The 25,823-nt window shown below is 54.3% G+C and overlaps 1 protein-coding gene across 3 annotated transcripts; it reads left to right on the top strand.

Annotated features, from left to right (window-relative positions):
* The first annotated feature begins 3,120 nt into the window (after window positions 1-3,120).
* Sh2b3 (SH2B adaptor protein 3) lies at window positions 3,121-25,479 on the top strand. 3 transcript variants are annotated; one of them, XM_005080645.4, is made up of 8 exons: window positions 3,121-3,260; window positions 11,095-11,778; window positions 21,735-21,836; window positions 21,929-22,020; window positions 22,097-22,191; window positions 22,270-22,484; window positions 22,560-22,731; window positions 22,835-25,479. In XM_005080645.4, the coding sequence occupies exons 2-8, from the start codon at window positions 11,122-11,124 to the stop codon at window positions 23,155-23,157; spliced, it is 1,656 nt and encodes a 551-aa protein (XP_005080702.1). In that variant the 5' UTR covers window positions 3,121-3,260; window positions 11,095-11,121; the 3' UTR covers window positions 23,158-25,479. The 3 variants fall into 3 exon arrangements, with proteins under 3 accessions (XP_005080702.1, XP_012976391.1, XP_021088922.1); XM_013120937.3 differs by having other exon boundaries at window positions 3,259-3,386; XM_021233263.2 differs by lacking the exon at window positions 3,121-3,260 and having other exon boundaries at window positions 22,929-23,101.
* Window positions 25,480-25,823: the final 344 nt, after the last annotated feature.

The raw sequence follows: 25,823 nt of genomic DNA, 5'->3' as shown, positions 1-25,823 counted from the left end.
TTCTTGATACAGTGTCTCCCTATGTGGATCTGATTAGCCTGGAATTTACTATGTAGACCAGGCTGGCCCCAAATTCCGATTGCCTCTACGATCCCAAGTACTGGGGAAGTAAAGGCACTGGACATACATGATTTTTTTTTCTTTTCTTCTTCTTTTTGTCCACTTATTTTCTGGAGAGTATCTCACCAAACTAACTAGTTTGATGGGGCAGGGCTGGCTGACCTACAAGTCCCATTGGTCCTTGCCTGGCTTTGACACGGGTGTGGGGCTTGAACTCAGGTCCTCATGCTTGCACACCAAGTACTTTGCCTATCATGCCATCCCCCAGGTCCTATCTGGTTAATGTTTGTTGCTATTCATATTAACAATATGAACGACTTGGATCACTGACTTATTAGTACTCTGTTGGCTCTGGTTAACTTTCATTGGTATTGTTGGGCTTGTTTGGTTGGAGACTGCCTCATGAAGCCCGGGAAGGTCTCTAACTCTAGGTAGCTGAGGCTGGCCTTGAACTCATCCTCCTGTCTCAGCCTCTAAATGCAAAGCCTCATTACTTACTACACCTGACTGATATTAAGGTGATAACTGTGTCACTGACATTGTTGATTTAGAGAACCTCTGACCTGGCCACCTGGCTCCCTGGCAGGTGGACTCGGCCTGCCGTCAGCAGGAAGGAAGGGCGGGTGGCCGGGCCCCTGGGAGTGGTCAGCCAGCTTCCGGCAGTCCCTGCTAGCTGTGGGAACTGGCGTGTCGGTCTCCTCCCCCCAGCCCCGCTGGGTGGGAGGAGCTGGATCCCAGGGAATCCAGAGTCCAGAGTCGCTGCTGTCACCGCAGGGTCTCAAGCAGGGCGCAGCAGCAATGGCCTTGGAGCCCTTTGCCCTTCGAAGGAGAAAAACGTAAATAAACAGAGGACTCTGACAGCGCAGGGCTCTCAGGGAACCCGGAATGGGGCGCGCCCGCGGGACGAGAAGAAACCGAGCGAGGAAGGAAACGGGTTTGGGCCTCGGAGAAATCTGGCAGGCAGGGCTGGCCTGTGATTAAAAAGAGGAAGAACCACAAGTCCCCATTTAACTCAGCAGGGCTGCAGTCGGCTGCGAGAGGGAAAGTGCTTGCGGCTGGCAGATTGCAGCCACCATTTGGCAAAGGCTGCCAGGACCTGATGCTCCGCGCGCGCCTCCTGGCCACAGCCAGGCTGCAGTTACCCGGCATTCGCCCCAGGTGTAGCAAGGAGTGTGTTCCGGGCCAATCAGGCTAGACTTCACCGAAGGCCCTCCTTCCTGCTTATGTGCTGCGTCCTTCCAGGGGACACTTCCGACTGGGGACACCAGCCCCAGGCTCTGTGGCAGAGCTCAGCCGGGCCGCCTCTTCCACACAGTTTTTCATGTCTCCCCAGTGCACGCCTAAAGGAAAAAAAAAAAAAAAAAAAAAAAAAAACAACCAGGCAAACAAACTCTGCAGCGAGACCTCAAGACAACACGTGCCAGCCAACGTGTTCCTTCTGGTGTAGGCGGGACCATTTCCACTTTCTCCCAAGGAACCCCAGGGGCTTTGGCTTGGGATGCCTTTTCTTCAAACTCCATCATGCCCAGACGCTTCCCTCATGTGGGAGGTCTCCGCTTAAGTATTACTCGAATATTTCTCTCCCCAAGTCCCCGAGACGGCCGGCCCACATCCACAACGGGGTTGTCGCTGGTCTGCTAGCCAGCGTGCCGCCCCCACGAGGGAATCACTAACTGGTGCCCACCCCACAGACGCCTTACACAGTGCCTGTCACACAGTAGGTGTCGCCTTCGCACGTTTTCGTGGTTTTTTTTTTTCCAAGCCACCCTGCCACCCACCCCCTGCTCGCTGCCGTCCGATTGCAGTGGAAATCCCCACCTGTGGGGGAGTCCCTTCCTGGGGCTCCAACGGCAGGCCTGGGGGGCTGAAGCCCGGTTGGTTAGACTGCTCTGGTGCAGGAACTCACTCCTTCCAGTCCCCGAGTGGGCTGGGGACACGTGCCATTTTCATTTCTTAGATGAAGAAACCGAGTTGGAGAGGCCAAGGATTTGGTCCCAGGCAGCAAGGGGGAGGTAGTGGGCTCTAGGGAGCCAGGGGCTCGTGGGAGCCTGTCGTCTGGGAAGGTTTGCAGTGGCCCCTCCAAGCTGGGGGCGTGGGCGGCCTGTTTCCTGTTGGGGGAGGGGGAGGGGACAGGCATTCCTCTTTAGCCGCCCTCCCTAGTGTCGCGGGCAAGACTGGCGTGCAGTGACTCCACTTCAGAACAGGGTCAGCCCACTGTTAGCCGCACCCCCATGAGGCGATAGAGAAAAGGTAAAGGGCTGAGGGGCGAGCAGGCGTGTTAGCTCAAGGGGCTCGGTTGCCTAGGGTGAGGAGGCGTTCTTGGAGAAAGTTGCATCAAGCTAGAGAGCGGTCGGGCGGCCGAGGTAGAAAATAGCCTACTCGGCTCGCTCCGGGACGAGGCGGACCTCGGTCCGGGAGCGGAACCCGAATGGACGGCGCGGCCGAGGCGGGTCGGCTCGCGGGAGCCGCCGAAAGCGGGGCCAGGCCTGGGCCCCCTCCCCCCGGAGGTGATGAAAGCCGCGGTCGCAGTTGCTAGACCCGGCCGGGCGAGCACAGATAAGGCCCGGCTTGAGGAGTCCGCAGGGGCGCGCCCCCACGAGGTCCAGAAGGTCGGGCAGCCACGCCCCACCGCGCGCCAGGCCCTGCCCCCAGGGGCCCCGCCCCGCTGAGGCACGCGGTGACTGGCCGGCGCGAGGGGGCGTGGCCAAGTCCACTCCTCCCCTTGGCAACGACTCCCTTCCCTTTAGGGGACGCGACGAGACTTGAGGGTGGGGAACACGCCTTTGGGGCGGAAGGGAGGGGGTGCAAACTTGCTGGGGAGGGCGGGGCCGGGATAGGCTCCGCCCCTGGACCAGCGGCTGGCGGTGGGTGGGGCGTGGTTCGTCGTGGCCCCGCCCCCCAAGCCGCCTCCGCTGCCGCGCGCGGCTCGCCGCCGGTTCCTCTTTACATAACGGCGCGGGGCGGCATGGGCTCGGGCCGTTGTCTCCTCTCGACCACCCGCCCGCCGAAACTGTCACGGACCACGGGGTCCACAGCAGCAGCGTCCCGGGGGCGACCCGGGGCCGCGTCCCCCGGCTGCTGTCAGGCGCTGGCGGCGGAAATGAGGCGCTGGCCGTTTTCCGAGCCGGGGTTTCCTGCCTGAGCGCCGAGAGGCCGTGCGACGCCATGGGCCGGCCGGGCCCCGACCCGCAGCTTGCGCGGTAAGCGCGGCCCGCCGAGCGCATTGGAGGAACCGGGCGGCTGCCCGCGTCCCGCTTCTGTTTTCTGGCGTTTCCTCATTCTGTTTCTCTTCCCCAATCCCAGACCGCAGTGATGTGGGCGCGGAGGTCAGTGCTAGCAGCTGGGGCCTCCGGAGAGGGGTGGGGGGGCCGCCGCGGGAGGAACCGAGAACCGCCCCGGGGACACAGCGTGCTTGGCCCCTGCCGGGGGGGGGGTGTTGTGGACACGTGTGTCACTGGACTTGACAGGCGGAGCAGAAGCGGCCCTGGCGATCTATAGGGGTGGCATACGGATCCCTTAAGGTGAAAGCAGGCAGAGGTCGTGGCAAGCAGGCCCATGACAGGCCAGGGCCCACTGGGGAAGTTGCAAGTGTTTTACGGGATTAGGACACTTTCCGAGCCTTGTCCCACAGGCCCCTCTGGGAGGGAACTCCATCTGGTGATTACATTCTGGAACTTGTGGGGAGGCTCGCTGGGAAGGGACTGACCAGAAGCAGCAGCTGTGGTCTGGGTCCCTCTAGGGCTAGGCAGTGGCCGAGGAGCAGAGGGTCCTAGAGGCAGGACTTACATTCTTCGTCTTCTGCTTTGTTCCTCAGTTTCCCCTGTGTTAAGTGAGTGATAAGAGATCTGCAGGTGCAGTTTGACGGAGGCCTTGTGCGTGGAAGACCACCTGTGCCTGGCCTGGCAGGCAGCGGATGTCAATTACAGGCTGTTTGTTTTCACACTGTCCGGCTTTGTGGGCCTCTGCCATGGGACCTTCCTTAGCTCTCCTGAGCACTGGCTGCTCTGGGGCTTCCCAGATCTTTGGGCAGGGGACTCTGAAGGACCGGGGCAGGGTCAGTCGGGCGATAGCCCTTCCTGGTCTGGTTTCCTCATTGACACCTACTTGAGATGACCACCAGAGCACCGACAATGGCTTGAGTCATGACAACGTTATCTGTTTTGTTGAGGTCATTTCTGCTCCTGTTCCTTCCTGACTCTGTGGCACCCTAGTCTGTCACCCAGTGCCTGGTCCTTCCTGTTCAGGACACAATCTTCTTAAGCAAGTGAGGTCCATTGAGCAGCTGGGCTGTGCAGTCATCTTGTGTACCTCAGGATACCTCATCCAGCTGGCCACCCTCTGGTCTCTTCCTCCTCTGGGATAGAGCTGGAGGTACTTGGGTGCCCTTTCTGGCTTTAAGGCCTAGGGTGCCCTCTCTAGCCTGAGTGACTGATGGAGAGCTCTGGTGACCTCACAGGGAACTAACTGCCCTCAGTGTGGGCTTATATCATACCTTTTGCCGAGCAGACCTTCGGGGTCCAGGACCTGTAGGGTCCAGTCTACCTCTGAGGCTAGTCGGCTTCTGAATCTCCCTTTGCTTTTATCTTTGGGTGGTCACTTAACCTCTCTGAGGCAAGGAAGTCATCAGGAGTGGGAAGGGTTTTACTGCTGTGGGGTGTGGCACACACAGATGGAGAAGATAGTATTGTTGGAAGGAGAGGCCTTTCCATCACATTTCACTTGTCTTTGGGGCAGCATACATGGAGAGACTCAGGCTGTTAGCTTCAGGGGTAAGGCCCTAGGCAAGGTACCTGACATCCCTTAAGACCTTCCCAGTGTGGACCAAGTCTCTGCCCCTCTAGGGTGATTGTGTAGGAGCCTTTCAAGGGTAGGCATTCGGGGTAGGTTGACTGTAACCATGCTGGCTCTGAGGTGTTTTACCATCTCTGAACTCCAAGTGTTGGCAGAGCTCTGAAGTGGAGGTGCTGGAGGACAGTTGTTCTGAGAGAGGCATGCGGTGTCGGCATGAGGTTAGTGCTCCATGAGTTCAAGCTACTGCTATTAATCCTGGCATGGGGTGGCTGGAACTTAATTGCCAGGCTTCCTGGGAAAACGGTCCCTAGGGCCCCTGGGTGTTGAGCATCTCTGGTTGGGCGGGGCAGGGCAGGAAGCAGCTTCCATCTGGAGTGTCTGGAGGGGCTGCTCCCTCCTGCCAGGCCTGTTCCCAGCCACCCACCCTCCCCAAGGAAACTGAGGCTGGCAGGCTGCCTAGAGGAAATGACTCAGTGGGGGTCACTGGCTGAGTCATGCCTAATTGGACACAGGAGCCTGCACCCCAGCTTCCGGGGGCTCGAGGTCCGTCGCACTGGGTAGGTCTCAGACCTGGCTGCATGTCCTTGGCCACTATTAAACACCACCTGCTTGAGCCCCATGATTTGGATAGCCAGTGCCTCTTGGTCAGTGTTCTGGGGTCCCACTGACCACCACTGGGCTGTCTAGCCTCGTGTCCCTCGTCTCATTGGGACAAGAGACAGGTCCCTAAGGGACCTGATCGCCTGCCCCTCCCTGGCCAGCCGGAAACCCAGCAGCTGAGCCAGATGGCTGAAAGATTTTTCCTCCCACACAACCCTGTCAAGGGTCGGTAGGGGGGCCAGTCCTTCCCCCCCTTCCTTGTGAGCCAGGCCTGGAGCCCCTTGGGGCCTGTCCGGATGTGCCCCCCAGTGGCTGACGGGGGTGCAGCCTGGTCCCCAAAGGAGGCCTGGAGGGAGGAAGTGTGTGCCCTGCTTGTGGGGCTGACTCATGGCAGCTGACTGGGGGTGTGGCCTCTTGATGCAGGAGGTAGACTTACCTTTCAGACCCTGCGCTGGTGGCATCTTCACAGAGTCCCGAGGGGTCCTCTGGGTGGGAAGGGCACACCAGGGCCAGAGGCTGGCTGTGCATTGATTCTCCTTTAAAGCCCCAGATAGTTCAGGAGCTGGGGAGGTTCACCTGCCACTGTCAACCCTGGGGTGGGTGAAGGAGAAGGTGAAGGAAGCCCTGTCTGGTTCACTACTCTTGGGGGCTTGTCCCCTGCTCTCCCCAGCTCTTGGAGTTTACTGGGGTAGTGACTGTCTGGAGTGTCAACTTGCCAGGGGTGGAGTGCAAATGGGAGTCAGGGCAGAGGAAGCCAGGCCTTACTTCCTATTCTGGCTGACTGGGCCAGCTTGGTGACCCCTGGATGGGCCTCACTGGCTGTCAAGTGGTCTAGCCTTAGTCTCCCAGGGCCAAGCTGATTCCCTTGCAGCCTGCTTCTTCTGGGCCAGAGTGTGAGGTCCATGCACTGGGTCTTTTCAGCCTCACAGGAGGAGGCAGCCTTTAGAGGGTGGTGTGGAGTTTCCTGTCCCAGGATCTAGGGGTGGGGCAGGCATAACTCTTGGGTGCACACACACTGAGCAGCCCTCCATGGCCTGGCAGGTGAAGTGTTCCAGATGGAACGGTGGCCAAGCTGAGAGGTTGCGGAGCTATCTTTGCAGGCATGGACTGGGGTGCTCAGAGTCCCCTCCAGCAGTCTTCCATTCCCGCTGACTGGACAGGCCCACGGTGTCCTTGGGGTGGCTGTGCCTGAGCACGAGCACCAGCCACTGCTTGTCTGAGTTGCCTGAGGCTGTCTGAGGGCAATGGGAGTGTAGAGATGTCACCCACCTCCCTAGGGCCCAGCTCTTCTTTCTTGTCTGAGCCCAGGTAGGCGGGTGAGGCTATATCTTGTCTGTGGAGAAGGCAGAGAGGAGAGCCGTACTGACAGAGCCCATTATAAGCTGAACCTGGGCTCCTAGGGCTGAGATCTGCTCCCCCTTCTCACAGCTGAGCAGCTGTGTCATCTCCTAGCACATGGAAAGTGTTCAGTCAGTCACGGGAGGGACCGTCTTCCTGCTGCCTAGCTTCCTGGCCAGCCAGCCTGGAGTCACCTGGGCCTGGGGACCTTCTGTGTTCTACGGCCATGCTGCCTGACCCAAACTGGGTTCCTGCTGAGGCTTGGGCATTGAAGGTGGGTGTCCTGTCTCACCACCACTGTCCTTAAAGTGTCAGGGACAAGCAGCTCGGTCATTCTTTTTCCCAGCCTCTGCCAACCTACCACAGCCTTTACAGCGCCAGTGCAGGTGCCTACTAACGCCCGCCTGCCTGTTCTGCTACCTCCTGGCAGGGTGGGGTGGAGGCAGCTCCTAGGACTGTGGGGGAGGGACCTAGGGGGTGCTCTTCTCCACAGGTGTGTTCTCAGCGTCCCATGTTGGAGTTGGGGTGGGTGGAGTGCCAGCCTGCCTTGCCCAACTGCAGAGGCACCTGGGGCACTTGCTGGGAGTGGACTGTGGGCTCTGCAGGAGCCCCTCACAGTAGTGGAGGTGGATGGCACACTGCTGCTGTCTCCAGCCTGTGCTTGTGCACAGACCTGATGGGTCTGTCCCCTCCAGATGACTGTGGGACTCTGAGCAAGCCCACCTCCCATGCCTTAATTTCCCCATCTTAAATCTGGACCTAAGGACAGGACACCCAGCTAGTGAGGATTCAGGGTGCCTGGAGCAGAGCCAGAGTGGATGTGCTTTCTTTGTACATGGTGACTGTTTCTAGACAGTTGGTAGGTGTGGGTTGTGGCAGGGCTGCTTGTCACTTTCCACTTCAGCAGAGCTGAAACAGTCCCTCACATTCCGGGCTCTGTGCTGTAAGCACTCCACAGGATGTAGGAAGCGAGTTAGTTCTTGGGGTACACTTGGGCTCTTTGGAGTTCCGTCTGTGAGTGCTGTACTGGTCACCCTGGGTTCTGTGATGCCTAGAGTTTATCTTTGAAGAAGTGGCTAGAAGAGTGCCAGGGCTAAGGGTGCTGGGTGCGTGGCCAGTGTCACCTTGTGGGGGACTGCAGTGAGCACGGAGCTGGCCTGGCTAGCAGGGAGTGTGGAGGTCTTGCAGGTTTGCCTTTGTAGCTGAGCCTCTAGACCTGCTGTACAGAGTGAACAGGCACAGGTTCCAGATGAGGGGCCAGCATGGACACTTGGAACTAAGGTGCCCAGAAGGCAGGCTAGGCAATGTGGTAGCTGATGGCTCATGCTAGTCACTAGGCATCTGTGTACCTGTGTTTATTCTTAGACTGGGGTGCAGTTCAGTTGGTAGAGCTGTTTTACATAGTAGTGGGAAGCCTGAGTTCCATCCCTAGCACCACAGAAACCTAGTACATGTTCATAAACCCAACTCTCAGAAGGTAGAGACAGGAGGAGGCCAGCCTGGGCTACATGAGGCCATGTCAAGAGGAAAAAATTCTTTATTCATGCCAGGCCTGCTGGAGGATGATATACCCAAATCCAGTTTTTGTGTGTTTCATCAAGCCCCTGCTGTGGCAGGAAGTGGAGGAGAGCAGCTGTGCCCTGGTCCCAGGGCCATAGTCTGGTAGAGATGGCCACTGACAAATCTCCATTGCTGAGGACAGATTCAGGGCTTGGTACTCCTCGTGTGATGTTATGAAAACAGACAGGTCTAGGGAACTGGATGCAAGAATGCAGCCCAGTGCCCTTGCAGTGTGCAGATGGGGCCACAGCTATGATGTGTACACTCAACTTGTGGGTCATCCAGGCCATGAAGGCTTCGACTGCCTCTCCTATGTCAAGGCCTGGTGTGGGGATATAGCATTGACCAAGGCTGGAGTCCCCCAGGGAATAGGCGCGCCCCATGGGGAGGTGGGCAGAGTGAGATGGGCTTGGTTAAATGTGGCCTATTCCCTTCTGCCTCCTGGTTACTGTTTACTATGTGCAAAGCACCTACTGTGTGCCAAAGACCTTATGGTGTGGTATGCAAAGTACTGACAGAGTACAGTGTACCCCGGTGAGTGCACAGGCTTCTGCACTGGAGTTGAAGGGACCTGTCAGGTGCTAGCAATGGCTGACCACCCTCACTTGTTTATGCTGGGTCTTGCAGTGCATAGGCCACAGAGGAGAAAGTGCCCCATATCTGGGCCCAGATGTTCCCCTCTAGTCCTGGCAGAGTTTTTTTGAGGATTTACTAATTTTTGTTTTATGTGCATTGGTGTTTTGTCTGCGTTTGTCTGTATTTGAGTGTCACATCACTTTGAACTTGATTACAGACAGGTGTGGCTGCCTGCCATGTGGGTGCTGAGAACTGAACCCGGGTTCTCTGGAAGAGCAGCTAGTGCTCTTAACCGCTGAGCCACCTCTCCAGCCCCTGACAAACATTTAATGGGCTGGAAATTGAGGTTCAGAGAGATGCAGTCTGGTGTCAGTGGCCACATAGCCAGTGCCTGGTCCTCTTTGCAGTGAGCTCTGGGGAAACAGGTTGGTTTGCATGTTGTTTTGAGACAGGTCTCATGAAACACAGGATGACCTTGAGTTAATTCACTATGCAGTCAAGGTTGATCTTGAACTGTTTTGTTTTGTTTTGTGAGACAGGGTTTCTCTGTGTAGCCCTGACTGCCTTGGAACTTGCTCTGTAGACCTCAGACTCAAAGCTCCTCCTGCCTCTGCCACCCAAGCGCTGGGATTAAAAGTATACACTACCACCCACTTTGAAATTTTGGTCTTCCCTGGACTTGATTACCGGCACATGCCACCACACCAGCTAAGGGTTAACTATCTTGCCTGTTCACTGTTGTATCCTTGAGGCTGACTGCAGTACCTGGAACACAGTAGGCCCTCAGTGTATTGTGTGGAATGACTGAGGGGTGGATGGAGGTAGGTGTTGTACACAGGTCCCTGCAGCTCGACTGTGACAGGCAAGCTGGTTGACCTTGTTCACTCAGGCTGTGCTTTCAGGGATGTCCCTGTGCCTGGTTCCTCTGTGCTTATCTTATTCAAGGACAGTGCAGTGGTGACCACTGACATCTTTCGTGATTGTCTTTATTTATTTATTGGTTTTTCGAGACAGGGTTTCTCTGTATTGCTTTGGAGGTTGTCCTGGAACTCGCTGGCCTCGAACTCAGAGTCGTGGTTGTCTTATACCTGCATCTGCCTGAGTCCCCCATCAGGCCTAGAGATGCCTACATCCCTGTGAGTCTAGTTAATACAGGCTGCATTTCGTCTTCAGTGTGGCTATCACCATGCTTCTGCAACATTTAAGTGAGGACAGCAGTCGGTCACACGGAACTTTCCCAGATTCCAGGCCTGTAATTGACATGGGAAGCTGAGGTGGGGTGTCAGTTGACGTCACTCGAGATCACATGTAACCAGTGAGAGGTGGGGCTGCAGTCCATGTTCCAGCCATGCTTTCTAGAGATGTAACCAGCTGTCCCAGGTACTTCCCTGCTCTCCAAACTGCCCCTATCTGTAGTCTAGTCTTTCAGGGTGGACCTGCCTGCTGGCCAGGCCTTTCTTTGACCACCATTAGCTGTGCACCTGTAAAAACCAGGTGGAGAGAAACATGTGAGCCTTGGTTTATGTACTGCGTAAATAGATAGGGTCATACAGGGCAGACTGATGGGTTTGATTTTGGGGTGACCTTGGGGCTTCCTGGAGGAGGTGACAGATTTCCTCTTGCCTTTGCTTCCCAAGCTTTCCTGCTTAGTGAAGGTTGTCACCAACAGCAGGGAACTGTGGTCAGGGCTCTGGGCCCAAGAGCAAGTGTCTACCATGAAAACCTTTAGCTGTGGGGAAGGGGTCTAAAATTACTCTTGTCAAACTGTCCTCTTGAAGAAGTTGTACTGCTTCACAGAACCCACCATAGGTAATGAAATGCCCAGCCCTGGGTGTCACTGGTCAGTTTTTACTTTAGGTGTGCTGTGAGTAGCCTGTTTCCTGGTGGGCAGTTCCCCTCATCCAAAATTCACTCCCCATGGTCAACCGAGGCTTGAGAATACTAGATGGAAAATCCGGGAAAACCCCACGCATGGCTCTGGGCGGTGCTGAGCTCTCACAGCCCCTCTTGGAGGAGGCAGCTCCTCCCTGCTGCATCTCGCCTGCCTCCAGTATCCACCTTGTATGCGCTGCCCGCCTTCGGTCTGCTGGTTTCCACGTGCGGGGTTCCCGGGGTGGCCGTGGGGGCGGGGACCTTCCCTGGCTCACTGCTCTGTGTCCTGTCTTGCAGCTCGGCCGCCCCGCCTCGCTCTCCGCCATGAACGGACCCACCGTGCAGCCCTCCCGAACGTCCTCAGCACCCGCATCGCCCTCCTCCCCGCGCGGCTGGAGTGACTTCTGTGAGCGGCACGCGGCGGCTGCGGCGCGGGAGCTGGCCCGCCAGTACTGGCTGTTTGCGCGCGCGCACCCACAGCCACCGCGCGCCGACCTGGTGTCGCTGCAGTTCGCTGAGCTTTTCCAGCGACACTTTTGCCGCGAGGTGCGCGAGGGCCTCGCGGGGCCACCGGGCCGCGACTACCGCGCCACCACCCCACACCACCGCCCCGCGCTGCCCAAGGCACGCAGCTCCGAGGACCTGGGCCCGAGGCCCACCTGCGCCCTGCAGCACCTGCGCCGCGGCCTGCGCCAGTTCTTCCGCCGCCGCTCGGCTGGGGAGCTGCCAGGAGCCGCCAGCGACACCAATGATACCGACAACGACACCTCTGCCACCACCAGGCCGGTAACGGCCCGCAAACTGCTACCCTGGAGCCTGCGGGAGCCGCCAGCCGAAGCGCTCAAGGAGGCGGCGCTGCGCTATAGCCTGGCGGACGAGGCGGCCATGGACAGCGGTGCACGCTGGCAGCGGGGTCGCCTGGTGCTTCGGGCCCCGGGTCCAGGCCATGGCCGCCTACTGCAGCTCTTCGACCCTCCCAAGGTAGGATCCCTGCCGAGTATTCATCAGCACGCCCATAGCCCAGCAGGCCTCTGTGGCCCTGGCTTAGCCTTGTCCATGGGCTGGAGCAGGTTGGTTCATAGTTTTTCAAAGTCCAGATCCAACTGACAGTGACATATTAGGAAGTCCCTAAGGGCTGAGGGGAACCCTTGCTGTGTCCACCTGCAGTCTCTTTTCTGAGAAGTTGGTTCCCTCCTAGCTGGTGGCTTGGGCTTCACTCTTACTCTATCTGCAGTGAGGCCCAGGGTCTTTGTGCTGTACTACAGCCTCCTCCATCCCTCCTGCGTGCTTGAGGCCTGGTTGCCTACCTACATTTCTTTTCTGTTCCTGTGGTTCCATTGTGACAGCCAGGCTGTAGGGTGACAGTGATGTGAGCCCAACCCCAGGCACTGATGGTCATGTGGTGCAGACCAGTGATCACTGGACAGAGACTTATTAGCACCTATTGTATGCTAGGCACACATTAGTGCCCAGGAGCTGCTGTTCTGTTGTAATGGGAGCTGTGGAGGGAGCGAGCCCCCAGTGAGCATGCACTTGGCACTGTTGCAGAGGAAAGGCAGCCAGGTCTGCTAGAGTGTTGAAGAGCCGTGTAGGACAGTCTTCCCTAGCAATGACTGCTAAACGGTGTGCTCTGAAGTTCTGAGCAGCAGTGTGTACCTCTAAGTACCTTCATTTCCCCACCCCCTGCCTTCCCTCTCCACAGTTTGGATGTCTGATTTTGTTTTTGAGATAGGGTCTTATCTAGCCTAGTCTGGTCTTGAACTAGCTAGGTAGAGGGTAACTTTCATGTTTGAGCCTCTTGTCTCTTACCTCCTGGCTACTGGATTATAGGCATGATCACCAGCCCTGTTTTATTTGGTGCTAGGGATTGAACCTGGGCATTGTGCTTGGTCAGCAGGACTCTACTCACTAAACCACATTTCAGTCCCTGTGTATTTATCTCTTACTTTTTTAAAGATTTGTTTTTTATGTGCACTGGGGTTTTGCCTATATTGTATGTCTGTATGAAGATGCTGGATCCCCTGGAACTGGAGTTACAGACAGTTGGGAAAGGCCATGTGGGTGCTGGGAATCGAACTGCTGAACTCTCTCTCTCTCTCTCCCTCCAGCCCCGTGCATTTATTTTTAATTGTGCGTGTGTGCAAGTACGTGGAGTTGGAGTCACAGGTGGTTGTGAGCCACCTCTCCAGCTCCCGGTAGTGTTGAAGTTTTGTGTGCTTTTCAGTGCAAACACTAGCCTAGCCCACAACTGGTTTAGTGATCACCTGCTGCTGAGTGGTCTGGTGGTTTCTACTTGAGTGCTCCCCACCCAGAGGGTCTTGAGTGCTCCCCACCCAGAGGGTCTTGCTTAGATCCTCTTGCATCAGCCTCCCAAGTGTGAGACTACTAGTATATGCTCCCACACTTGGCTTTTTTGGGACTTTTCTGAATAATGTCATAGTGACATTTCATATAAGTTTCTGCAGGGCATGTGTTTTCATTTCTGTTGGGTGTATTTCTGGAAATGATCCCTGCTGACACCATGACTTTTCCCAAGTGGCTGTGCCAGTTGGTGTCCCTAGTGGTGGTAGCTGAGGGACCCCTGCCTCCACAGCCTCATTTACTCTTTAACCTGGTCAGTCCCAATGGATGTGTGATGGTGTCTCAGGAGCATTAGTATCTCATGCTTATTGTGGTCTGTTCTTTTTTTTTGCCCCGAGACAGGGTTTCTCTGTGTAGTCCTAGCTGTTCTGGAACTCACTCTGTAGACCAGGCAGGTCTCGAACTCACAGAAATCCACCTGCCTTTGCCTCCCGAGTGCTGGGATTATAGGCGTGTGCCGCCGCCACCACCACCTGGCGTGATTTATTCTTTTGTGAAGAGTCTGTTTTTTCTTTTATTTTGTCCTTTGTATGTCTGCATGCGTATATTTGTTTGGGCATGCATTATTTATTTTTATTTATATTTTTTGTTTTTTTTTGAGACAGGTTTTCTTTGTATAGCTTTAGAGCCTGGCTGTCCTGGAACTTGTTCTGTGACCAGGCTGGTCTTGAACTCACAGAGATCCATCTGCTTCTGCCTCCTGAGTGCTGGAATCAAAGGTGTGCACTACCACCACCTGGCCTTTCTACCTTACTTTTTTTTTTTTTTTTTTTGGTTTTATGAGACAGTGTTTCTCTGTATTGTTTTGGAGGCTGTCCAGCCTGGCCTCAAACACACAGAGATCCGCCTGCCTCTGCCTCCCAAGTGCTGGGATTAAAGGCCCACCTTACTTTTAAAGACAAGATCTCTGAACCTGGAGCTCAGGTTGTGCTCAGCTGTTTCCGGAGATTTTGGGGGTCCTCATGTTCGTGGGTCATGGTTTTCCAGATAGGCCGTTCCCTTAGCCTGTGTTCCTTTTTTTAGGACTTCCCAGAGCTTAAGAGTGGTATGGCACTCCTTTATTGCAGATGTCATGTTGCACAATGTGGACTACCTTTTTACCAACACAAGTTCGCGTCTTATAGTTGATTCAGTCACTGTGATTTAGCCTGTGGCAGGGGTGGGAGGTATGTGGCATGTGTGGGGCTCAGAGGGTAACTGGCAGGAGCCAGTTCTCTCCCCGCACCACCCGAGTCTCACGGAATGAAACTCAGATTGTCAGGCTTAGTGGCAGGCACCTGCTTCACCATCTTGACAGTTTAGTTTTGAGACACCATCTCCCTGTGTAGCTGAGGTTGGCCTTTCAACCCTTCCACCTCCTGCCTCAGCGTCCTCAGTGCTGGAATATGGATACACACCACACTGGGTAAGAAGCTCCCCATGTTAATGTTTTCTGTGTCCTGCTTAAGAAATCTTGGCACCCCAGGCTTTGTGAGCTCTTTGTCATTTTCCCCTGGAACTTTTTTGTAGGCCTTCACGCTGTGGCTGTGGGCATCTGGACTGAGTTGGTGTGTGGGACTGAGGCAGGCCACCACACGCTGCCTGTGGACATGTGATGTGTGCTGGGGAAACTGTCTTTCCACTTGATGCTGAAGTACCCTCTGTGGGGCTGGAAGTCTTCTGTCCTGCTGGCCAGTGTTCTGGCTTATGCCAACACTGTTTAAATTGCCCAAGTTTCCTTGCCTTTTTTCCCTCACCCCTGACAGTGCCTCACTCAGTAGCCTGGGTGGATCTGGAAATCACTACGTAGCACAGGCTGGCCTCTAAATGAAGGCAATCGTCCTTCTCCAGCCTCCTGAGTGCTGGGATCACAGGTGTGCGCCACGACACTTGACTCTGTGAGTCCAGAGGGGAGTCTGCTGACTTGTAGCAGGGGACAGCTGGCTAAAGGCCCCAAGGTGTGGAGCATATTTGAAGGAGGAACCCTGAAAGCTGCTCCTTTATCTGGAGGCCACCCTGAGGACTTAGTACTATGTTCCAGATGTGCACACAGCGGTGAGTGAACACTTACCCTTGTTCGTAAGAAACCCTGCAGGGAGAAGAATCCTAGGTCTAATTGGGTTTGGTGGCACTACCTGTAATCCCTGTAGATGGGAAGTGAAGGTGTCAGATCAAGGTCAGTCTTAGTTACATATCTAAATTGGGGCTAGCCTGGGCTATGTGAGTTGTTACCTTAGCAACAGACAAAAAAACCTAAGGCTGAGCATGATGGACACCCTCCCCCCCCTCAAATTATCTCAATATTCTGGAAGCTGGGAAGAAGGATTGCTTGTCCAAGTTGAGCCTAGGATACAGTGAGCCCATCTCAAAAAATAGAAACAGACATCTTGAGACTGTGCCATAGGAGGATCCCCATGCCTGGTCTTACCTGTGTGGTCTAGTAGAGACCAGAAGACATCACTGACCGAGTGGCTTCTGTGCAGTCTCAGGACAGTTGGCCAGGGATGCTGTGTGGGTGCAGTAGACGTTGGGGCTGAAGACAATCATGTTTCAACCAGTGCCCTAGCTAGAGGTACCACTGAGGTGCCATAGGGAGCCCCAGCCTGTGCACCTTCCAAGGAGCCAAGGCTTGGGGCTGCTGATCCCTACTGCTTGGCCCAGTTGGCTGGGGTGGTTTCCAGACCTGGTGACTTCCATGGCACCTGTGCTGTCCTTACAAGGCAAGCAGCCCAGTGGCTCTCCCAGCCCCTTGGAGCAACAGGTTAGACCAGGCTCAGTCTCACTTTGAGACTAAAGGTCTAGTGCCACCACTCCCTGTGGCTTCTGTGGTGTCAGAAACAGGAGTGACTCCGGAGTTTGCTGTTGCTTAGGGAGAAAGGTCTCACAGCTGGTGGTGGAGCAAGGGTTGGGGTGTGGAATGCTGTAGGAAGGGAGCCAGGCTAATGGCAGGTGCTTCAGAAAAAGCTGGAGTAGTGATGGGGAGGAGAGCCACGTACTTGCTGGGCACAAGGACAGGGAGGCTGGGAGGCCTGAGGAGCCCAGGGCATACAGGGACCTGGCCTCCCTTCCTCCCTGCTGTGTGGGAAAGAGGAAGCAGAAAGAAAGGGCTGGCCACTGCCGGCCTGGCGGTTTCCTCTGGGCTGGGGAGGAGGAGGTGGGGAGGTGGCAGGAAGCCCCATTCTGTACCCACCAGCTCTGCCGGGTTCCAGGCTCTGTGGTCCCACACCCCCACCCCCACCTCCGCCCAGCCATGGGAAAGGCACTTGACCCTTGAAAGATAGGCCTGGCTTTGGACTTTTCCAGCTGCAGTCCATGGTGCAGTGGCTTTCCCTGTGACAAGCCACTATAGCTGACTCTGCCATGGAGTCCTCCCAAAATCCCTGAGGGGCCATCGTGACATCAACTCCCAGATAAGAAGACTAGTCCAAGGCTACAGGTGGGGGAGGCAGGAATGGGGTCTTATGTGAGCACATGGCAGGAGACATTAGGGTTGGGATTGTGTTTAAACCTCCCAAATGTGCAGAGCAAGCCCTGCCTGCAGAAGCCACACCCAGATGTCACAGTGCTTGCCAGGCTCACCCACCTTGGGCCTCATGGGCAGATGCCTACCCATCTCTGAACTGTGAACAGTCAAAGGGTTTGCTCTGGGCCTAGAAGGAATTGGAAAGGAAAGAGGGGGAAAAAAAGAGGTACCAGGGTTCCCAAGGGGCCCATTATACACACAGCCATTTGAGAACGGGCTTCCCTGCGGCCCCAGGCTCTGCTGGCACCGCAGGCAGTGGGTGTCACTCAGGCTTCTTCAGCTCCCTTTCCAGAGCACAGCATGCCTGAATCGGGGGAGGTGCCAGTTAGCTCACTGCCACCACCTCCTTGGAAGTTGGTTGCTTTGTGGGGATGAAACCACCGAGGAGTCAGGGTTGTGGGCTTGGTGTTGGGATCATGGCTAAGGGCAGTGCGGTGGGCACTGGGGGAAGGGGCACAGCTGAGCTCATTTTGGCTTATGCCTGGGGGTGTAGGTCTGGGCTAAGAAGTGGACTTCCTGACTCTGTTTCTCTGTGATAGACAAGTGCTCTGGTGTATTACTGTCCTCAGGGACAGAAAAGTCAGACCCTAGAGCTGGGTTTCCCAGGTGCCCTCCCCAGTGAGCAGCCTGACAGCCACACTGGGGAGACCTCAGCCCACTGCTTTGTCAGTGGGAAAATGCTGCAGCCGGGCTCTAGCAGCCTTTTGGGCAGAGACTTAGAGCCTCCTCCTCTTTCCCCTCGGGCTGAGGCTAGGATGAGTGGACAGACCCTCCTGGAGGAGATAGGCTCCCTGGCCCTGGCACCTAAGTGGGCACAGCAAACCTCTAACCCTAGGCAGTTATTTGGAAGGGGCACATGGCCTCAGAATGCTGCCACAATCTAGGAACTGACAAGGATTGCCTAAAGTGACCAAACCACAGATGGACGCCCCAGTGTCCTTCCGCTCCTGCATCTCAGTAACTAGCTTTATCTGTCTCCACCTGGCTTCCTCCAAGAAGCCATCTCCTACTCTGCAGTGGGTCAGGCCTTGGAGCTGGCAGCTGAAGGCTTCCAGTATAGGGGACTTCAACCCACGTGGCCAGTGTCTGTCATAGAATGTCAGTATGGCAGACGGTGTGTTCCAGCCCTGCATCATCTGCACTCAGTTCAGACATTTGAGATGTCTCCCAGTGCACTTGACTCTGCACTGAGCATTGCATTATCTGAGTGTCTCCTTGGGGGGAATTCCCAGAGAAAGCAGTGTTGGGCTCCTCTCCTCTCCTCATCTCATCACTGGAAAATGATCTGGCTACCAAGATGTTCACTAGTTCAGAGTGGCGTGGCCATCACTACCCTCTCCTAGGATATTAGCTAAAGGACTCAAGCTGGAGGTAGCCTTTGCGTATCTGCATTGTATCCCTTAGGTTTCCAAGTCATATCCATAATCTTGTTTCTTTTTGTTTCCCCCTTGTGACAGGGTTTCTCTGTAACAACCCTGACTGTCCTGGAACTTGCTCTGTAGATCAGGCTGGCCTCGAACTCATAGAGATCCTCCTGCCTCTGCCTCTGAGTACTGGGATTAAAGGTATGCACCATGTTCATAAATAAGTGGAAATTAGGCCATTTCCACTTGGGAGTGTTGGCAAATGCTTTGAACATCTGTTGGATGTGCCTAGTAGGTTATTCACTCTGTGCTTAACATTTTGAGGGGTTGCAAAATGACAACATAAGGTGGTATTCCCACAAGAGCATGGACAGGTATCCTCGATGACTAGTCACGCCACATCTCCATATTGGCTGCAGCTGTTGGCTGAGCCAGGACTGGACTTGGGTCTATGGCTGGCTAAGGGTGTCTTTGCCATGTTCAGTGACCATTTCCTTCCCGTGCTCTGCTATGTCCTTCACCCAGTGGTACCAGCACTACGTACCATCTTGTCACCTCAGTCCCCTTATGCTATGTGTCTCAGACTAGCTGGAACTTGTAACCAGTCTGTCCTAGCTTACAGCTTTTATTATGTGGCTGTGCATGTGTGTGCTCTGGTATCTGGAGAGATAGGTGTTGGTGCCTCTGGTGCTGAGGTGTTTGTGAGTCACTAGGTAGGTGCCAGGAACTTGGGTACTATGGGACAGCACAAAGTGCTTTTTTTAAAAAATGTGCATTGGTGTTTGACCTTCATGCATGTCTGTGTGAGTGTGTTGACAGTTATGAGCTGCCACGTGGGCGTTGAACCCAGGTCCTTTGGAAGAGCAGCCAGTGCTCTTGACCATTGAGCCGTCTCTCTAACTTCAACAAAGTGCTCTTAATGGCTGAACTATCTCTCCAGCCTCCAGCCCAACCCCTTTTGGTTAGGAGCATGACTGGCTATCTGTTTGTTTTGTTTTTCGAGACAGGGTTTCTCTGTGTAGACCAGACTTGCATCCAACAGTGTCTGCCAGGTGTTGGGATTAAAGGTGTGCGCCACCACATCCAGCTGCCATTTCACTCTTTAGAAAGTTTTATTCCTATGAAATTTCCTTGCTTGAAGTGAACAATGCATTAGTTTTTAGCATAGTTACACAATTGTACTACTGTCTAATTGCAGAATATCTCATTTGAGAGGACTGTGCCTCTCTCAGCAGTCTGTCCCCTATGGGCTGTCTACTCTGTGAATTCTGTTTCCCTGTTTTGGGGGGCCTGATGGCACGTGCTGGGCAAGGATCTGAGCTAGACCACCAGCCTTCTCTGTATTTTAGGTCTCAGCAGGCCATGACTTTGTTTCTCTGTACCTGAGCTCAAGATGCAGTCAAGGACGACCTGAATTTCTGATCCTAATGAAGTTTGTGCCATACCTGGTTTTGGTGGTGCTGGGGACTGAACTAGGGCTTTGTGCAAGTGAGGCAAGCACTCTGTCACCCACGCTACCTCTCTAGCCTGTCTTGTCTGTGCTGCTGATCTGCATGCCCTTACATCACGGTCTGGTCCTGTTACTCGGCAAACAATTGCCTGTCTTCTCTCTCTGATCCTGGGCTCTCCAATATGAGGTTCTCTAGGTTTCAGGGTCGTTCATCACTTTTCATCCTTAATTTTCACCCCGGAAAGGTTTCCTGAGAACCCCAACATCTACTTTGCTTTGACAGGCAGAGTTCTGGGGCTCCTTTATGATTGTGAAAGGTACCTGTGGATTCCGCATGCTGGAAGCTGTTTCCCGAGGAGCTCTTTTTAATAGGGGGATTCCTCCCACACATACAAATATAGCCTTACTGATGTCAAGGGAACACTCTGGAATTTTGCCCTCAAATCATGCAGTACTTATCCCGTGACTTAACAGTTGTATCGCCAGCCTGCAAACCCCATTCCTTGGAAGCACTTTGCTGGGCTGCCTGCGTTCCAGTGCTGAGGATGTCCTCTCTAGCTGTGGCCACTCTGGAGCGTGCTGCCAAAGCTCACACCGTGCCCACCTAGGACTGCTGCCCTGGAGCAGAGCTCTTGCCAAATGGCCTCAATCTGATCGACCTGTAGGGAACAGTAGGGGGAAATGGCTAGCAGGGCAAGTGTAAGCTTGGCTGGCAGGTGCCATGAATCTGGAATTTGCAGACTTACTTGACCCTAAGGCCTAGAATGGGAATAAGGTTCAAGAAAGAGGACAGAGTCAGGAAAACGAAATGGGCTCAACAGTCTGCTGCTAGACTTGTCAGGCTCCTCTTCAGACTGACTTCTCATCTGGTTAGCTCCCAGATGTCCCTGGAATCTACTTTGGAACAGAGTAGGGTATTTGTGTTTTTGTTTAGAAAAACAAGCCTTCCTATTATCTGGGAGGTTAGCCCAAAGCCCCTGCCTCCATCTCCCTAGTACCATCCCTGGAGTCGCCGTTATCCATCATACCAGGCTCTGGGATGGCATTCGGGGTGGGAGAAGACAACCATAAATGGCAGGACTCAGTTGCTCAAAAGCCTAGATTAGTGGGTCCCTCCTCCTGTCCTCAGGTCACAGGGTGGCAGGAGCCAGGCTCTAGGGTAGGTGTGGCTTCCCTGGGCCAGGTGCCTTCAGGGCCCCAAAGGTGAAGCTGCAGTCTGAAGATACTGTCGGGTACCAAGATAGGTCCTTGCTGTCCCTTGACACATGAAACTGTGTGGCTTTAAGAGTGACAAGGAAACGACATGCCGTGGTGGTGCATCCCAACACTTTCGAGGCAGAGGCAGGTGAATCTCTGTGAGTGAGGCCAGCCTGGTCTATAGAGCAGAGTTCCAGGACAGTTTCCAAAGCTACATAGAGACCCTGTCTCAACCCCTCCTCCCCCCCACAAAAAGAAATAATCAGGAATTAATACAAGGACCTAAGAGGAGGCCCTGGTGCTAGTGAGTCACCCTCTCATTTCCCAGAAAGCTGGAGGTGGCTGGTGGCAGGATTCCTAACCTGGCTCCTTCCTGTTCTATCATTGCTAGGATTGTACAGACAGGCAACTGCAGTGTGCCATGACCCATACAGAGCTGACTGCCATCCTGGAAACAGCTCAGGCCTTTTTTTCCATCATCAGACCCACATCAGCTGTCAGAAATAGTTTGGAAATAGGCAGCTCCGGTGGCTTGGAGATGCAGACTAAGGGGCAGAGCTCGACCCTATATCTGAGAGGGCAGAGCACAGTAGAAGGCCAAGATTCACTGTGGAAACGCAATTACTATATTTGACACTGAGCATCCTAACAGCCAAAACAAGAACTGACTTCTTGGCCCTCAGCCATCAAGAACAACCTTATCACCAGAGGAAATAAGGACTAGATGACAGGCAAGAGGAGGGCTCCCCTCCTACAAACAACGGCCTGGTCTGGGTCCTAAGGTACCCTGACCTGGGAACTGGCATCTGTGGTGCAAGCCAAACCCAGAAAAGTGGCTCTCCCAGGCATGTTGTAGAGTCAACTTCATTGACTCCTACAGCTGACTGTTTGGGACTAGCCTGAGTCCATTGGGCAGCAGGGTTGGGGAGAACAGCAGCTTCCTGATGGAGAGAAGCAAGCCGCACAAAGGTGTTCCTGTACCTCCTTCCTCTAGTACTGCAAGACAACCCGAGGGGGGGGCTCTATGGGCTAAACTTGAGTGGCCCCCCCTCTTTTTTCATAGAGCTCAAAGCCCAAGTTCCAAGAAGCATGTTCCAGCATCCGGGAGGTCCGGCCATGCACACGCCTGGAGATGCCTGACAACCTCTATACCTTTGTGCTGAAGGTGAGTGCTGGTGCTGTGGCCTCCTGCAGATGTTGCTGTCTCTCTCATACAGCATTGATACAGATGCAGAGCTGTATGCTACCTCTCTGCAGGTGCAGGACCAGACAGACATCATCTTTGAGGTGGGAGACCAACAGCAGCTCAACTCATGGCTGGCAGAGCTCAGAACAAGCACAGGCCAAGGGTGAGACCTGCCCCTGCCCAGTCAAGCTCTGACCCTCCCTGCTGGCTCCTTCCTCACCCAGCCTCTTCCCCTACAGGCTGGAGCGCATGGACACAGAGTTACCCCTTTCCTTCATGGCAGAGCCTGGACCAGCCAACTCTCCAAGGGGAAGCACAGACTCCCTGGATCAAGGTATGTGCCAGAGCCTTGGCCTCTGGGTGTCCTGAACACGTGGCCACCGTGCATGTTACCACTACCACTTTCTGCTAGGTGCTTCACCTGGGGCAGTGTTGGACTCGGCCTGCCAGAAAACAGATCACTTCCTGTCCTGCTACCCCTGGTTCCATGGCCCTATCTCCAGAGTGAAAGCTGCACAGTTGGTTCAGCTGCAGGGCCCTGATGCTCACGGCGTGTTCCTGGTGCGGCAGAGCGAGTCCAGGAGAGGGGAGTATGTGCTCACATTCAACTTACAGGGCAGAGCCAAGGTAGGGGCAGGAACTGGTGGGCTTGGGTGGGAGGAATGCAGCCTGGGCAGCAGGCTGACCCCAGCCTTTTCGTAGCACCTTCGCCTGGTGCTCACAGAGCGTGGGCAGTGCCGTGTGCAGCACCTGCACTTTCCCTCGGTGGTGGACATGCTCCGCCACTTCCAGCGCTCCCCCATCCCACTTGAGTGTGGGGCAGCCTGTGATGTCCGGCTCTCCGGCTATGTGGTAGTCGTCTCCCAAGCACCAGGTAGGAACTCTAAGTTTTGTCAAGGGGTGGTGTCACAAAATCGCATAAGGATTGCCTCGAGCACTTTCTTCACTGTCAAGACTCATCCATGTCACCTCTCCAGGTTCCTCCAACACGGTCCCCTTCCCTTTCTCCCTTCCTCCCTGGGACTCAGAGCTGGGTCTCTCCCACCTCAACTCTGCTGGCTGTCCCCCCAGCCTTGGCGCAGAAGCTCTTCCTGGCCGAGTGACGCCCCCAGAGCAAATCTTCCACTTGGTGCCTTCTCCTGAGGAACTAGCCAACAGTCTGCGGCACCTGGAACTGGAGCCTGTGAGCAGTGCCCGGGACTCAGACTATGGGATGGACTCCTCTTCACGGAGCCACCTTCGGGCCATCGACAACCAGTATACCCCTCTCTCACAGCTGTGCAGGGATTCAAACTTGTGAATGTAACCATCGTCCTTCCCCTCCAGATAGCTACAGGCTGCAATAAGCCTTCCCCAGCTCAGATGTGCACTCCACCAGGCTGCCACAGGCCTCCTGTCAGCCACAGCTAGCTCCTGGCTTTCTCCCACTGTTTACAGATGTAGTTCTTGTGCACAGGTGCCACTAGCTGGTACCCTAGGCCCAGTCCCCAACCCAGAGGAGTGGGGCCACAGGCCCAGAGCTGGCAGTAGAAACTACAGTCAGAGATGAAAGACTTCCTACCAGGTAGGGTCACGGGAAGCACAAAACACTAACAAGTCCCCATCTCCCTCTCTGTAGCTCCAGTTCCACAGGTGATAGATGCCTCTTGCCTCTTAATCCTGCGTCTGCTCTCAGCTTTAGACAGAAGCTCTGCCAGAGGGATGGGCTGAAAAGTCAAAAAATCTAAACATTTTTACCTCAGATTGATTTTTTTTTTAACATTTTCATATAAAATCACAGCGTCTCTCCCTGCACTGCCCCCTACTAGGACCCATGCCATTCCAGTCAGGGCAGCTAAGCACACCTGCTTCTCTCACCCGAGCTAAGCCAGCACGCTAGTGTCCCTGTCTGCTCCTCCTCAGGATGGTTGCCTGCTATACGGGGTAGCCACTGTCGTCCCTAATTTAGAGAATGTAAGTGTCGCCCTTTCAGGGAATCCAGGCAGCTTGCAGAGAGGGGGGGTGGCGAGGGACATTCTATCCCAGTGCCTTATGCATAAAAACAGGACTCGGGTTTCCAGTAGCTTATCAGAGACAGCAGGGGGGGGGGGGGGACAAGCACAAATGCAAAGGCGCCTGGGCCTGTGTAGTGAACCCAAATTTATAGCTTGTCCCTGCCGTGCACCCAAGAATTAATGGCTTAGAGTATGGTTCCATTCTGATCCAAAAGGAAGTTAGCACAGTAAGTGTTCTGTCCAAGGTAACAGGGTCACTGGTGACAACCAATAGGGTCTATACTAATCTGATCTTTTCCAGGTGACAGTTCATAGGGACTAGAGAGTGGGCTGCTCCTGATCAAAGGTGCCAGTCAGTGCATAAGTTCACAGGTATGGCAGTGGGGAGTCCCAACTTAATTCTTGGACATGTTCACCAGAGGCGAACATGATGACCCTTCTCATTTGGTTACCCTCCGTACTGTGCAAGCTTGTGTGGCCCTTAGTGGATGGGGGAGCAGCCAACTGTTTAACCTTGGACACCCACCATTGTGTTCACAGAGCAAGGCATATCCCACATAGGTGCAGATTTGTGCTACACCTAAGAGAACTAGCTTTCCTTCATTTTCCACAAAAAGTTTGAACCAAAGATAAAAGCAATATTCAGCCACTGGCCCAGACTCATCTCTAAGCTATGCAGTCCTGGAAAGGGGCTGATTGGGCAGTTGTATCTCTACCCCTACAGACTAGAAGCATTCATTTCTCCTGGGCTCGTCAGACACACAGCTCTCAGTAGAGGGGAGACTGGCCATATACACTGTAAACCAGCACCTCTGCTGCAGTGTTGGGACTCACTCACGCACTGTGGTCTGAAGGCTTCCTTTCAAAAGGTGTATATTATGACAGTCTTCTCATGGCTTTGGGATAGAGTGGCACTAAGCCACCACCTTTTTCTTTCTGCTACAATAGGTCCAAGTTGGCTGAAGGGGAATCAGGTGAGATGCCCTCACCAGTGTCATTACCAGGCAGGCACCATTCCCATCCCAGTAGTCCTGACACCCCCATTGGCAGGTGAGGCCACACTAGGCACAGTGTGAGTTGGCCCTATAGAGACTGTAAGTGTAGCTCAACAGTCCCTGCAACACTGCTTCCTTCTGACTACAACTACACACTAACAGCCACCAGCACCAAAGAATGAAGTCAGCTAACCTGCCTTGACTTTAGACCAGCGGTCCATATGGCTTTATATCTGGAATAAAACTCTGATCATCTCTGGACCATAGGGAAAAGGAATAGTGATCGTTACATTTTTGGGCCAGACAACACTATTTTTACGTAAGTTTCTTAACCTAAAAGAAGACTCATCTCTTCCCTGAGGGCTCTTGTTCAAATTGTTACCTTAGTGCAAACATCAAGTGACAGACTGTTGTCCACTGCCTCCTAATGGAGGTGAATCTAATGGCCAGTGTGTAAGGTTCAAATAAGCATTGTGACAACAGGAAGAAGGGATTTCATCTTCTATCACAATAGGCAGAAGGTATTTAGCAAATCTTTGTTTTATGTACTGTATGAGTAACTTATTCTTAAATAATGCAAATTTTTGCTACAGTGTACAAATTGCTATATGTGAATTAAAAAGGTTTTCAGAATTATGAACATGATCTCTGCAACACCAACTCCCTCTCCACTTACCTTTCCCTTATAACAGACAGCTCTGTTCTTCTGGCTTTCCTGTTCTCTGAATCCCTTCCCCTCCCAGCTCCCCTAGGGATGGAACCAGCGCTCTGTGCTACTAGCAAGGACTTAGCTAATAAGGACACATCTCCAGACTGGTAAAGAAGTTATCTCCTGCCCCCTGCTGGTAACACAGGCCTGAACTGGGATAATGTGGATCAACAGCCGTTTGGTTAAGTCTGGAGATACTAACAAACAGAGTCTGCACCTGCTTGCAGATACAGACTTTTGACACTGGCCAGCCTTCCTCCTGCCAAAG

Source organism: Mesocricetus auratus, unplaced genomic scaffold, assembly GCF_017639785.1.
Source record: "Mesocricetus auratus isolate SY011 unplaced genomic scaffold, BCM_Maur_2.0 Super-Scaffold_100025, whole genome shotgun sequence".
Taxonomy (NCBI): Eukaryota; Metazoa; Chordata; class Mammalia; order Rodentia; family Cricetidae; genus Mesocricetus; species Mesocricetus auratus.
This window is presented reverse-complemented; position numbering and strand designations above follow the sequence as displayed.

Coding starts and splice junctions, on each gene's coding strand:
- Sh2b3 (XM_005080645.4), top strand. CDS start 11,122: ATGAACGGACCCACCGTGCAGCCCTCCCGAACGTCCTCAGCACCCGCA. Junction 21,837..21,928: donor TCTATACCTTTGTGCTGAAG/GTGAGTGCTGGT, acceptor ACCTCTCTGCAG/GTGCAGGACCAGACAGACAT. Junction 22,732..22,834: donor AGTCGTCTCCCAAGCACCAG/GTAGGAACTCTA, acceptor TCACCTCTCCAG/GTTCCTCCAACACGGTCCCC.